The following is a 13,828-nucleotide window of genomic DNA, read 5'->3' as shown; positions in this document are numbered from 1 at the left end:
CAGACCCTTTGTCCATTTAACTCAGTATTGTCTACACAGACTGGCAGCGGCTTCTCCAGAGTTGCAGGCAGGAGTCTCTCTCTGCCCTATCTTGGAGATGCCAAGGAGGGAAACTTGGAACCTTCTGCATGCAAGCATGCAGATGCTTTTCGCAGAGAAACCCAGCCTCCAAGTGGAATATATTAACAGTGCTCACACATGTAGTTTCCCATTCAAATGCAAACCAGCGTGGACCCTGCTTAGCAAAGGCGACAATGCATGCTTGCTATCCCAAGACCAGCTCTCTTCCCATGATAGTATACTGCTGTAGCCTTCCCATTCTATTCCAAACAGTTATAGGACGTGCACACACACAACTGCCTGAATAGTAAGCAACAAGTATTGAAATGGAAAGTCAGTAAGACTTGATAGTTTATAGGTCAAAGCAAGCCAATAAGCAGGATATGTTGTGCAAGGACTCTCCAAATGCAGTTCTTCAGCATTTAGAATCCAATACAGCATTTATCATTTAATTTAGCAAAAACAGATACTGTTGTTGGCCTTACATTTTATAAAAACTGCAGTAAAATTTACTCCACAAGTGTAAAAGATAAGCAACTTTTTAGGCTGGATAACAGTCCATCTATTTACAAACATAACTGAACAAGCCATACTTGGTAAGTGTTGTATGCTGTTAGAGAGAGCCAAAGTGATTAAATATTTACATGCAGATCACAAGGTTAAATAATCCTGTGTAAAAATTGAATAGCCCTGTTCCTGTTGACTTCTATAATGCTATAGCATAATTCCTTAGCAAAATCAATCAGCTATAAAATTTACAAATATGTATACTCAAGCTTTGCTGATCTGATGTAAAGTGGTTTCTTTCACAAAGATTTGATAATACACTTTCATTATAATCTATTATATTAATTCTCCTGGGTGTGCCTTGGAATGTGAGTCCCAGAGCCCAGCTGATTGGCTGAGGCGCACCCAGGATTGGTTGCTGTGGCGGTGGCCCAGCCATTGAGGCCAGAGGTGATGGACCTGGCCCGGCCACAGAGGCAAGGCCCAAGAGAGGGGAAAGAAGGGGGTGGGGGGCAGAATTGGCAGTGGGGAGGAGAGGTGGCTGGGCCTGGAAGGAGAGACTGGGGCAGAAGTGGCGGGGGAGAGGTAACTGCTGGCCCCAAAGAGCACACAGATGCTCTGTGTAGAGTTGACTAGTTGAAGTATTTATTTATTCATTCATTCAATTCCTATACTACGCTTCCAAAATGGCTCAGAGTGGTTTACATTAAATCTAAGTAGTGTGTACCATTAAGGTGTGGGATGCAGATGACTGCTTATTCAAAATAACACTTAAGTAACTAGATTTGGGAGTCTTTATTTTTCAGTCCTACTGTTTCTAGAAAAAGAAATGCTTTAATTTCTCATTTAATCACTGCTCAACTTCAGTCTCTCAAGAGTGATAATTGACCTAGACATGGAAATACAATGTGAAGGCAAACCCCAACACTCTTGTGCGTATCCAAACTTTGTACCATTGAGCATTTCATATACAATAAGTTTCTTGCAATAGGTTCAGTCGAAGAAATTAACTGTTGCATTATTCAGTTAGCAATGTATTGTTTTAATAGTAAGATACAATTGTATAATCAGTTTTAAATGTAGAAGTAACAGCCAATCTCTCCATCTCAAGACTGTCAATCAAATCACAGGCCTATAGGCATAAAATTAGTGGGGTTCTATGAACAGTGGCTCTTGTAGGATGCCAACCTCAGGCCTCATTTCTCTGGACTGTGCCAGCATAATTCTCAAAGAAAGTGAATGGGACTCAAATGCCTGCTGGTCTGTTTTCACAGCTGAATACCAAACACTGATGTAAGAGAGAGATCCTTTACGTTGGGCTAAAACTATATCAAATCCTTGCAAGTGTTTTTTGTAGTCTAGCCTATCTAATCCATACTTCTGACGTTTAAGTATTACTATCAGAGCTTTGAAAAACTGCTTGATCCTTTGAATTTAGATTTTTAAAAACAATCTGTGGTTAGCAGTGTGGCTGGACTTAATGCCATCAAATTTTCTGCATGGTTGTAGAAAGTCTTCCTGCTTCCGCGTGTCTCAAAACCTCTGTGTTTCTGTGGGGTAGTCCTCCTGCAGCTGCCATTGGGCTGCTATTCGTGATGCATAAATTACATACCCCCATGAAAGCAATACAGTGGTGAGAAGAATCTGTTGAAGGAAAATGGCAAAAATAGCAGTTAGTATGTAAAGCCCTGAGCCATTTGGAAGGGCGGTATATAAATCAAATAAATAATAAAGCCATCTCCAAGCAGGTTAAAAGGACACATTCTGACTAGGGGTGTGCACAAACTGCGGTTAGAGCACTGGTTTGTCGCTGCAGAGTGGGGAGCAGGAGCTTTAAGAAAGAGGACACCAAGTCCTTTTCTGCTCCTCACTGCCCCATGCACCTTCCTGTTGGGGTGGTGCTTGGCCCAAGGACCCCTGCACGGCACCAGCATGCCCTTGGTATCCGCATGTGAGGGTACCATCTGCATGGTCAGCAACACCATGCTGACCATGAAATGATGCCCACAAGAACGTCATGTGTGTGCTGGTGCCACACGGGGATACTTGGGCTGAGTGCCACCATAGCAGAAAGCTGCATAAGGTGATGGAGAGCAGGTAAGGACCTGATCTCCTCTTTCTTAAAGCTCTCTCTCCCCTCCTTGTGGCGCCAAACTGGTTCAGATTTTGTCCGAACCAGTTTGCCGCCGAATTGGTGCTCAAACCACTGAGTACTGAAAATTGGTACAAACTCCTAGATCCACCACAAAAGCAACAGATTTCAAAATTCTTTCCTGGAAACTATGGAAATGATATTTTGTTTTAAGTGTGTAGTACAGACCAAGTCAGACCATTGGTCCATCTAGCTCAGTATTTTCTACACAGTCAGTGACTTCTCCAAGGTTGCAGGCAGGAATCTCTCTCAGCCCTATCTTGGAGATGCCAGGGAGGAAACTTGGAACCTCAGATGCTCTTTCCAGAGTGGCCCCATCCTCTAAGGGAAATAACTTACAGTGCTCACACATGCAGTCTCCCATTCAAATGGTGGACCTGCTTAGCAAAGGAGACAGTTCATATTTACTACCACAAGACCAGCTCTCCTCCCATCTGAGATATCTAAGCATTTGCTGCTCAGATCAGCCTTAAGCAGACCAGCCTGGAAACAAAAGCCATGCACACAGACTGGCAGCCCAGTCCTAATCCTGTTTATGAGGATGCCAATCTCCTTTATTTCAATGCAGCTTTACAGTGCAATTCTACACATGTTTTGGATAATTTCCACTGTATTCATTTGGGGCCCTACTAATGATTGCAGCCTTCATGTTTGAAATGGATGCTAAATATAGAGCTTTTTCTATTGGGCGAGAACAACTGCATGTCTGCAAATGTTTGAGGACTTTAAAATATTCCTTTAAAATGTCTCTTGAAAGTATCACTTCTTGCATTCCCTTAAAGAGTGTGTAGAAAATTGAAACATGAACATTGCCGTCTGCGACAGTAATGAAAATTAAACAAATGCTGAGGGACAATCCGCATGTCTCTTGGGCATCAAGTGGGTGAGTGATGGCTGACTGGGTGATTCTGGGCCAGTCATGGATCTCTCAGCCTAACCTACCTCACAGGGTTGTGAGGATACAAACAAGCATGTACACCACTCTGAACTCCTCTGAGAAAGTGAAATATAAATCTAAAAAAATGAAAAGGGGAAAAACCAACTTTCATTTGGCACAACGTTATCTTAAAAGTATGGACAAGCCTTTCTACACCTAAGGTACTAAGTTTAGTACACCATTGTTTAATGCCCCAGCATGTACATATTCTTGCTTTCCCTTGACACCCTGCCCAGCCTCCACAGGCTCAGGCTCGTGCTCTCTCTTCTGTTGTGTCTAATGCCTTGGTTCATTTCTGTACCCCTTTGCTTCTGTTTTGTGCCTCCACTAAATGGAGATGCACATTAAAAAGGTGCACTACCAATGTTATGTGTGACTTTATGTTTGGCAGGGAGGGAGAAGGAAGAGTACTAAAACGATAAGGGGAGGTTTTTAAATAGGATGTACTTTATGTACAGTCTTTCAGGGCTTTGATTACAGCGAGGTTAAACTGTAATTCCTTGAGTCCAGTTTGGTATTCCTAGCATTGTGATGTTCAACAGACGCTAGCTTTAAAACAATCTCTAGCTGTGGCAGCACTAGAAAAGAAGGGGGGGCCACAAAAGGGGCAAAATGAATTTATGAGTGGGTAAGCTGTGTCCCACATATTAGATTTATGAAACAAAGGGCAAGCCAATTTCTGAGAGGGGCGTTTGCTCCTCCTGCGCCCTCCCCACGGAGCAGCCCTTGGTCATCAGTGGCACCATAACTTGATGAACCAAATACGGAGAATAGATGATAACTGCTTTTCATGGGCTGCTTCTTGCTGGACACTGCACTTTGCCCCTTCTGTGCCCCCTTCAGTCCCCACCCCCCCACCACCGGGCAGTGCTGGAGATTATCCTCTGATCCAACAAATCGACGGTGTTTATGTAAATCTGCATATTTCTACCTAGGGCGCTTGTTGCTGCCAGACCAGTCCTGCTAAGTCTCTGGCCCTGACTGCGGACGGTAGAAGGGAAAGAGGAAAGCAGCTTGCTCCTTACCAGCGAGTATATCCACTCTAGTGTCCGCCTGCTCACTTGCGCCATTCCTCTCGCTTCTCCTCCTCGTTGTAACCACGGAAAAATATTTATGTTGTTGGAACCAGCGACGCCCTCCGCAAACACTTTCCGGAAGTTACTTATACATAGGAAAGGGAATATGGGGAAGCCACCATCTTTGTTACTAAGGAAATAAAATGCAGATATCACCAAATCTCTACCGATATGCCCCTACATTAACAACCAGATAGGACGATACACGCTTATTCCGAAGTAGATTGCCCTAGGAAACTTACTCCAAGCAAGTAGGCACAAGTGACACTTGTCAAGTGTATGGTCGCTTACAGATGCAGGAGTCCTTTGTAGTTTTGAAAGCCCAACTAAGTGGGACTTGCTTCCAAGCGCCGGTCTCAACAAAGTAGTCCCATTGAACTCTAGGACGAGTTGCTTTGTCGGCGCCTTCTTTTCTATCTCCGCGCGTGTGTTTGTGTCCAGAATTAAGATGAATGCCACCTGGCCGAAAGCTTCTGTGGAGCCGTTAGTTTCCAATCCTTTAGGTGCGGGGGAAGCGGGCACATTACTATAAACATGGAGGGATATTATTCTGTTCCGAGAGGGCCGAGTACTGGCTTGTAAGACTAAACAAACCAGGTTGCCCGCCCGAAAATGGACTATCACAAGGAGTTATGAGCAAATAAATAAACAGCCGACTTTCAAACTGTTGTAATCCTATAACTTCGGCTCTCCTACAACTCACAGCGTCTCTGAATATTGGACTCTGGCTAGGCATTATGGGAACTGTAGTCCAACAACCGCGGGAGAGCCAGGGAGTGCCTCCCTGTTACGAGCGATCTTGGCTCTCCAACTGGTGTTGAACTACCGTGCCCATCATCCCCAGGCACTATTTTGGAAAGCCCAAGTGATCTGCCGTGGCTATAAGCAGACTTGCAAGCAGTCTAGTATGTATGCGCGGAGGAGGGTCAGCTCGTCTTTGACTGACATCAAAAGGGGACGGCCCTGTGACATCACCCGACGGAAGAGGGCAGCATCGACCAATAAGCGATTGAATTTTCCTTCTCTCTTTAATGTTAGGTTTAAGCTGGGGTGTGTGTGTGTGTGTTTTTTAAATATTCCTTTCCTGTTAACCCGGAAAGCGACTTTTCCCGGTAGCGGTGTATCCGCTTCCGCCAGAGTAGGGCGGCTGCTACCGCGGTCGGCGGCCGTTATTGTCCTGCGGGGCTGTCGCTGTCAATGGGTGACTCCCGGGAGCTGCGCAGCCGAGCCGTCGCCGGCGCCAACAGCCGCCGGCGCCAGAGATCGAAACCGGTAAGTGTTCGGTTGGGGGTGCGGAAGGATCGTTCGGGCGCCTCGTCCGGTCTCCGCCCTCGAGCCCGGCCGCCTGCCTGTGGTGGTGGCTGCGGCGGCGGCTCCTGCGCCCTGACCTTCCTGCTCCTCCTGGGCTCCTGAAGGTCTCTCTAGTCCTCTTGGTCCTGATTTGGTGCGTTCCGCGAGGCTGCCGCGCCCGGCGAGGAAACCCGAAAGCCAAAGCAGGGCGAAGCCACCCCCCCCCTCTTCCGGGCGGGGCGGGAGGGGAGGCGCCGCCCACTCTTACTCGGCTTTTTGGCACCCGGGTTCTCCTCCCCTTTGCCCGCTCTGGTGCTCTGCGAGGGGAAGGGGCTTGCGGTGCCTGGCGGGGGGCTCGGCCGCCCCTCCTCCCCTCCCACACCGATCCTTCAGTGGCGCGGAGCGAAGCGGTGGGGATGGAGGCCAGTTAGGGTGGCGGCCGCGCACAACCGGAGCAGGGAGCGAGCGAGCGAGCGTCGCCTCCTCGGGGTTGCCTGGGAGGACGAGTGTGCCAGTCTTGCCGAGGAGCAGTGTGGGGTGGGGGCTCGAGGCCACCAAGTTTGCTGCTGGGCGCAACAAGTGGGAGCCTTGTGAGGGCTGAGGCGAAGCGTCTGCGGCAGGGAAGACACCAGGGACAGGGAGGGAGATTTTGGGCCCGCCCCGCTATTAGTAGGACATCATCACTGCTGCCTCATCTAATTGTCTATCTATTAATTTACATTTTATATTCCGCTCTTTCTCCAAGGAGCCCAGAGTGGTGTACTACAAACTTAAGTTTCTCCTCACAACAACCCTGTGAAGTAGGTTAGGCTGAGAGAGAAGTGACTGGCCCAGAGTCACCGAGCAAGTATTGGGCTAGAGGTGGATTTGAACTCGGGTCTCCCCGATCCTAGTCCAGCACTCTAACCACTGTCTGGAGTTGTGCGGGATAAGCGGCCATGTTGCTGCCCAGGGGAGTGTGGGGTCGAGCTGGGAAGCGGGCCACACCAGACCGAACTGCGTCCCTCCTCCAGGGACACTTTCAGGTGCCTGCCTGGGGTCGTCCTTCCTCTGGCTTCACACAGAGATGGTGAAAGTAGGGTTGGAGTCGAAGGGCTTCCTTCCTCCACCCGAAAATATCCTGTTTCCTCCTGGAGTCACGTTAGCTTCAGAGTGGTCAGCCAGAGGAGCCCTCAGGAAGGTGTTGCCAGGGAGGGGGGACACTTTTCTCCAAGAATGTGTGCTCCTCAGGGGCGTAGCTAGGGAAGAAGGGGCCCGCCTCTCAGAGTGAGGGAAATAATGAAGAAAATAGGGAGGGGTGGAGCTGAGGGGGCCTGGGTTCTTTGAATCCATCTGCTCAATTATAGCTATACCCCCGATGGGTGATTTCAGTCAAAGAAGTAGGGATATTCTCAGGAAATGTGGAAGTTAGATTGTGAAGTCGTCTGACCACACTTTGACGCTTTGAAGGATTCTTGTGATGTCTGGAGTCCAGTGCATCACATATGACTATCTTTCTTATTCATGCTCACAAATATGTTAGAACTGCTAAGTAGTGTGCATAAAGAATTCTCTGTGGCCTGCATTCTTCTGTTCCTGGTCACCATCAGCTGTTCAGAGCTTGATCAGGACAGCCCCGTCCCAGCCCATCCAAGCAGATGCTAAACTTTGCTGGATTTTTTATAGCAACAGTGTGGGAGTCAAGGTTGCTTTTGAATTGCCAATCACTTACCTACTAGGCAAGCCACTTACTGGGGCAAGTAGTAAGCACTCTTGGGCAAGCACCTCAAAGGCAAATTACCAAGTGTTTTTCCTTGAGGTGGGATCATTTCCACTTATTGGCAATGCTGATCTGAAGGGAGAGCCAGTGTGGTGTAGTGGTTAGAAGGTTGGAATGAGGAGACCTGAGTTCAAATCCCCATTCAGCCATGAAACTCACTGGGCGACTCTGGGCCAGTGAAGTATCTCCACCCTAACCTACCTCATAGGGTTGTTGCGCTGATAAACATAACCATGTACACCGCTCTGGGCTCCTTGGAGGAAGAGTGGGATATAAATGTAAAATAAATGAATAAACACCTTGGTATGGAATGGCTGACCCTTTGGGGTGTCAGGGATACAATGTATAACACCACTGGAATGAGGCACCATTTATTTGTGGTGTTATATAATTATAACCGTTATGGATATATTTGTATTCCATATGTACATGGAATTACCCTTGCAACCACTCTGTGAGGTGGGTTAGGCAGAGAGTATGTAACTGATCCAAGATTTTCCCATGTGGAGCCTCATGATGGAGCAGGGATTTGAATTTTGAATCCAAGTTTCCCTGCTCCAAGGCCAACACTCTCACCACTATATTATACAAGCTGTCTGGTTTTCTGTCAAATACCTGTGCACAGTACTGATAAAATATGTGGCAGCTTTAAGGGCCCCTGTACCCTGCATACTTCCTGATCCCCCAGATTTCTAGCAGTGGAGAAAAACTGCTTATTCCAGTAGGGGCCTGTTCTAGCATTCTTCTCACAGCATTCAGGTTACAATAGATCAGCTAGATCAGAGAAGATCACATTTCCTAACATTGCCCAGCTGGGAAATTGCAATGTTCCTGCAGCATTCATTGTCTTGAGGAATAAATGAATGTAGAATCCTACATACCAAATGTGTAACGTGTGCATTTATTGTGTAAAGTCAGAGATTTGTTTGAAGAGGCCCCTAACTTGTAATGAAATCAAAGCATGCTTTTTGCATATCTTACTGTATCCGCTTCTTCTGTGTTCTGTGCTTAACCCAGAAGTAAATCTCAGTTCAAGAGTACTTGTATATTTGGATAGGATTTCAGGCCTCATGTTAAATGACTTGTGCCTTGTTACTTAATATGCTTGTTCAGAAGTTCCAGTGGCTTTGTTTGGACCGATTGTCAAGTGAGCACACTGGGGGTTTTCAGTTCCGCATGTCGTTCTGTTTCTTGAAAGTATCCCCCACCACCCCCGCATTGCCTGAATTTACAAGAGGCCATGGTGGTTGTTCTGGGAGGAGAGTGTGCACCTTAAGTTGCTGGGATGCACATTCACTTGCCCTGATCAAGCAGCTAATATTTGTACAATTTGTATAATGTGGAGCAAAACCTTTTCTGAAATGGAAAATGTTTGTGACTATATTTTTCTGCAGAACAGCTTCAGGTTCTATTAATTACCAATTAATTCACAAGTTAATTGCTTCACAAACTAATTTTTTGAAGCCGCACTACATTAATGGATGCCAATACAATAGTAGGAAGATTGGTCAGTTTTAAAGTTGTAACCAACATTTTTTTCAGGTGATTTTCCCCTAGGAAGTGCAAGAGAGTATGTACATACTTGCTTGTCTTTCTGTCTGTCTTGCACTATTGATCTGTAACAGGGTTAAAATAAAACCAAAATACATATGGTAATAGCCAAATGAATATTCGAGTTGTGAATTCACCAGATTGGTTTAGATTTGCACAGCCAAACCTAAAATCTTTGTTTCATTTCAGACCACAGGTGAGGGCAAACCTTAAACAGATAAGCTCTGGTGTCACTTGAGGCAAATACGCAGAGCATTGCCCTTTTTTTAGCTGTAGAGATTGGAAGTTTCTGTAGAAAATACAATTATGTCTTCTATATAACACACTTTTAAATTGTCTTTGTTTTAAAAACCATTCCAGTTTTTTAAAAAGTTCCATATAAAAGCCTTGTACTCATTTGAACAGAAACAAACACAAGTATGCGTTTTTCTTCTAATCAATTATTTTAATTCAAATACTTGCAGCTATTAGGAAATTTTTTGAGATAACTTCTACAACAGATACAATTAACATGCTATAGACTTTTTTTGTTACTATTGTTTTCAAAATATATATGTCAAATTGTATCACAATCTGTTTATGGCACTGGGAAATGTTGTAAAGCACTAGTTATGTTCTTATCTAGTGTGGTGGTTATAGGCCATCTCCAGCCTCAGAGGCAGCAAGATGCCTCTAAATACCAGTTGCAGGGGAGCAATAGCAAAAGAGAGGGCATGCTGTCACCTCTTGCCTGTGTACTTCTAAGTGGCATCTGGTGGGCCACTGTGTGAAACAGGATGCTGGACTGGATGGGTCTTGGGCCTGATCCAGCAAGACTGTTCTTATGTTTTCATAAGGATTCCCCATTCCTAATTGTACAGTAAAGCCACATTACTGATGCAAAGTCTAGCTCCTCAGAAAACCTAGCTTAGTACTGGTTTGAATCAGCAGGAATTAAGTCAAGTGTACATTGATGTTTCTCTCCTTATTTGCAGAATATGGCATCGGAGACAGATGACTTTTCACCCAGGTCTGGCACAAAGAAGCTGCATCAGCCGACATCAGTGGATGCATCTCCAGACTCTAAATGTCCAATCTGCTTGGACAAGTTTGAAAATGTAGCCTACTTAGATAGTTGTTGGCATAGATTCTGCTTTCGATGTGTGCAGGAGTGGTCCAAAAACAAAGCAGAATGTCCCCTCTGCAAACAGCCTTTTCAGTCAATTCTGCACAGTATGAGGTCTGAAGATCACTATGAGATATATATAGTAAGACCTTCAGAAGCTGATGCTTTTGCTAATCCTCATGGGCGACGATTCCGTTACCGGACTACACTAACAAGGGAACGTCGCACATCAATTTATCCTCGAAGAACATCCTCATCTAGAAGAACACTGCCTCCTCCAAATAATGGGATATTGTTTGAAGGATTGTCGAATCAGCCAACAAGGCACAGAGATGTAGAAATGCATCAGATGATCAAACGCCTTGCGTCAAGGCGACAGGCTAGTTTGGAAGGCCGATCTATGCGACAGATTCAAGAACAGGAGATAATTAACTTTCGAAAAGCTCTATATCGCTCTGGTACTCGTGTTAGAAGCATTGAAGATGGAGGACGTTATAGAGACACATCAGCTGAATTTTTTCGCAGGAATCCTGCCTGTCTTCACAGGCTGGTCCCGTGGCTAAAGCGTGAACTTACTGTCTTATTCGGCGCTCATGGATCTCTTGTCAATATTGTACAACATATTATCATGAGTAATGTGGCTAGATATGATATGGAGAGCCAGGCATTTGCTGAAGACTTAAAACCTTTCTTGCTCCATCACACAGAACATTTTCTGCATGAGTTCATCAGCTTTGCCAGGTGCCCTTTTAATATAGAGGCATATGATCAGCATGCAAACTATGATTGTCCTGCTCCTTCATATGAAGAAGGAAGTCGTTCTGAATCCTCCATTATTACGATCTCTCCAGATGAGGCAGATTCCCAACAACCAGATCGTAATGGCTTCACAGTTGGTATTGGTCAGGCACCTTGGGATGATGAAACACCAGGACCTTCTTATTCCAGCTCAGAGCAGGTTCGTGCTGCCATATCTGCTACTTTGGACACTTCAGAAAGCTCTGATGAAGAGCCCTCTGCAAACACAATTGAGCCTCAGAGGCAATTACCAGTAAGTGTGGAGACCAATGGTGACAGTGGTGATTCCTCTGACAACTGTGTTATTGTTGGCTATGTGAAACCACTAGCAGAGAGAACACCTGAACTTGTTGAACTGTCTTCAGATTCCGAGGCATCGGCTGATGGGGGCAAAAGTGAAGAAGTGAAAGAAGTACAGCCCATCCAGTATCATAGCTTTAGTGATACTGATGCTAGTGGATACTCGTCACCATCCTCTGTAGGGTCCAGGGATGACAGATCCAGTTATAAGTCACTCTCAAATAAGTTGAAACCCAAAGGGAGTGAAAAGGACCAAACTCAAATGAGGGAGTCTGCTAGCCAGACTTTGTTGCAAAGTTCACTCACAAAAAGAGATGATGATTATGGCTACAGATTATCTAAAAAAAGGAAACTGGATGTTCAAGATTCTCATAGTAGAGATCGGCATGGCCTTAAAAGAAAGAGAAAGCATCATAGCCGGGAAAAGCGGAAAAGGAAGAGAGATTGCAGCAGACGCAAACATAGGAAGAACAAAAAGAAGTCCAGAGATAAGAGTCTGTCTCGGAAAAGTCAAACACACTCTCCAAGTAGCGAGAGTGTTATGTCTAGAGACCCAAGCAGATCAAGATCCCACAGCAGTGACTACAGTAAACAAAGGTCACAGAGTAAAGACAGTGTTGATTACTTAAGAGATGGTTACCAACGCAAGTGTAAATGGAAATACACCTTTTACCATAGAAATAGAGTTCCAGATGACTATGAACCATCATATAGGAGACACACCCAGACCAGAGCACGTTATTCAAGGCAATCTGCCAGTCCAGACTATAGAATACAGTATTTTTCTGAAAGGACAGGTAATAATGAAAGCAGGTATTACTACTCTGAAAGACACAGATCAAGAAGTCAATCTAGTAGCAGATCTAGAACTCCTTCTAGGGGGTCTGAGAGAATGCGATCTGAAAAACCTAGTGGGAAAAGGAAGTATAAGACACGTCACTTGGAGAACGCACACAGAGGAGAAGAAGACGCTTCTGCAAAGGAAGAAAGGGCTCTTCAAAAACCTTTGCTGAAGTACAGGGACTCTTACACAAAGAAAGCTAGCTTTGTGGATGGACAACCAGAAACTGAGATTCTACACAGAAGGGGGAAGAAAACATCGAGAAGCCCAAGCGTTGAGATTATTTATGAAGGAAAAGCCACTGATGCAAGACACCATAAAAAGAAGAGGAAAAGGGAGAGAAAAACACACAAAAGCCACACGGTAAACTCTCCATTTTCTTCTCCAGTTGTAATTACAATAGACAGTGACAGTGACAAAGACCCTGAAATCCAAGATAATATTGAGTGTGATAGTAGCATTTCCTGGAGTCCCACCATGCAACAGAATGACAGAGCAACAGAATTTCCTTCACCCCTCTTGGAAACCAGAGACTGTGGTTATGACAGAGCTAATGAATCAGTCAAAATTGACATGGACAGCAATGTGACCACCACAATGGAGGATGTAGGAGATGAGACTCCAAGTAGAGTTCCACAGCTGCCGGAAACTGCCAGTGAACAGGTATCTATTGTGAGAGACAGTAGTAGTTCACTTGAGACAGGCAATCAGCCTAGCGGCATAGAAATGGATGTATGCAACCAGTTTCCAGCCACCAGAACATCTTTGTTGTTGAGATTGAAAAATAAGCTTATGGAACATTCACATCAACTGGACTCGCCAGAACAAAAAGTGTAACTTTTAACCTAGTCATTTTTAAATGTGGAAGGAAAACAACAACTTTTGATTAGACTTTTCCTTAAAGCAAGAAAACAAAACCTCCTTGTGCTCTCTGTGGTATGACTTAATGGAACTACTTCTCTGTGAAGTATGTCTCCTCCTTTAATTTTTTGCTGAGTCCAAGAAAAAGCAGAACATTGCTACTATCTGCCATACCCCTCCCTCCAGATTAAACATGAAATATTACCCTGTTCCAAACACCCACCACATTTCTCCCCTTGTAATATAAGTCCCCTGGTAGTTAATTGTGTTTAAAATGTAAAATTAGAAAATCAATTGCTGTTTTATTTGTGAAAAGGAAAAGCAACTTCAAGTTTAATCTAATTTGCCATATCTTTGATTTGTATAGTTCACTTTATGCCAATAAGGATCCATGATTGCTATAAATACTTTGTGTCAGAGTCTCTTTTAAACAGGCATTTCACAAAGGTTCAAATAAAGAATTTCCTGACATGTTTTAAATCCAAATGTAATATTTGTTTTACCTGCACCACAGTTGTGAAACCTGTACACTGAATGCTGCTAGGGAAAATTCCACTACCCTCACAAGGCTGGTTAATTAAAAGCAAAACA

At 44.8% G+C, this 13,828-nt stretch overlaps 2 protein-coding genes across 3 annotated transcripts; one reads left to right on the top strand and one right to left on the bottom strand.

Annotated features, from left to right (window-relative positions):
* Window positions 1-495: 495 nt before the first annotated feature.
* Window positions 496-5,917, bottom strand: SMIM27 (small integral membrane protein 27). The gene is made up of 3 exons (XM_053295833.1): window positions 4,975-5,917; window positions 4,682-4,862; window positions 496-2,211 (listed from the first exon to the last, which is right to left on the bottom strand). Exons 2-3 carry the CDS (start codon window positions 4,724-4,726, stop codon window positions 2,101-2,103), a joined length of 156 nt encoding a protein of 51 aa, XP_053151808.1. The 5' UTR covers window positions 4,727-4,862; window positions 4,975-5,917; the 3' UTR covers window positions 496-2,100.
* TOPORS (TOP1 binding arginine/serine rich protein, E3 ubiquitin ligase) lies at window positions 5,871-13,717 on the top strand. Of its 2 annotated transcripts, none has more exons than XM_053295830.1 (2): window positions 5,871-6,004; window positions 10,307-13,717. In XM_053295830.1, the coding sequence occupies exons 1-2, from the start codon at window positions 5,930-5,932 to the stop codon at window positions 13,211-13,213; spliced, it is 2,982 nt and encodes a 993-aa protein (XP_053151805.1). In that variant the 5' UTR covers window positions 5,871-5,929; the 3' UTR covers window positions 13,214-13,717. The 2 variants fall into 2 exon arrangements, with proteins under 2 accessions (XP_053151805.1, XP_053151806.1); XM_053295831.1 differs by lacking the exon at window positions 5,871-6,004 and adding an exon at window positions 6,194-6,432.
* The last annotated feature ends 111 nt before the right edge of the window (window positions 13,718-13,828 follow it).

This window comes from Hemicordylus capensis, chromosome 2, assembly GCF_027244095.1.
Source record: "Hemicordylus capensis ecotype Gifberg chromosome 2, rHemCap1.1.pri, whole genome shotgun sequence".
In the NCBI taxonomy this organism is placed as follows: Eukaryota; Metazoa; Chordata; class Lepidosauria; order Squamata; family Cordylidae; genus Hemicordylus; species Hemicordylus capensis.
This window is presented reverse-complemented; position numbering and strand designations above follow the sequence as displayed.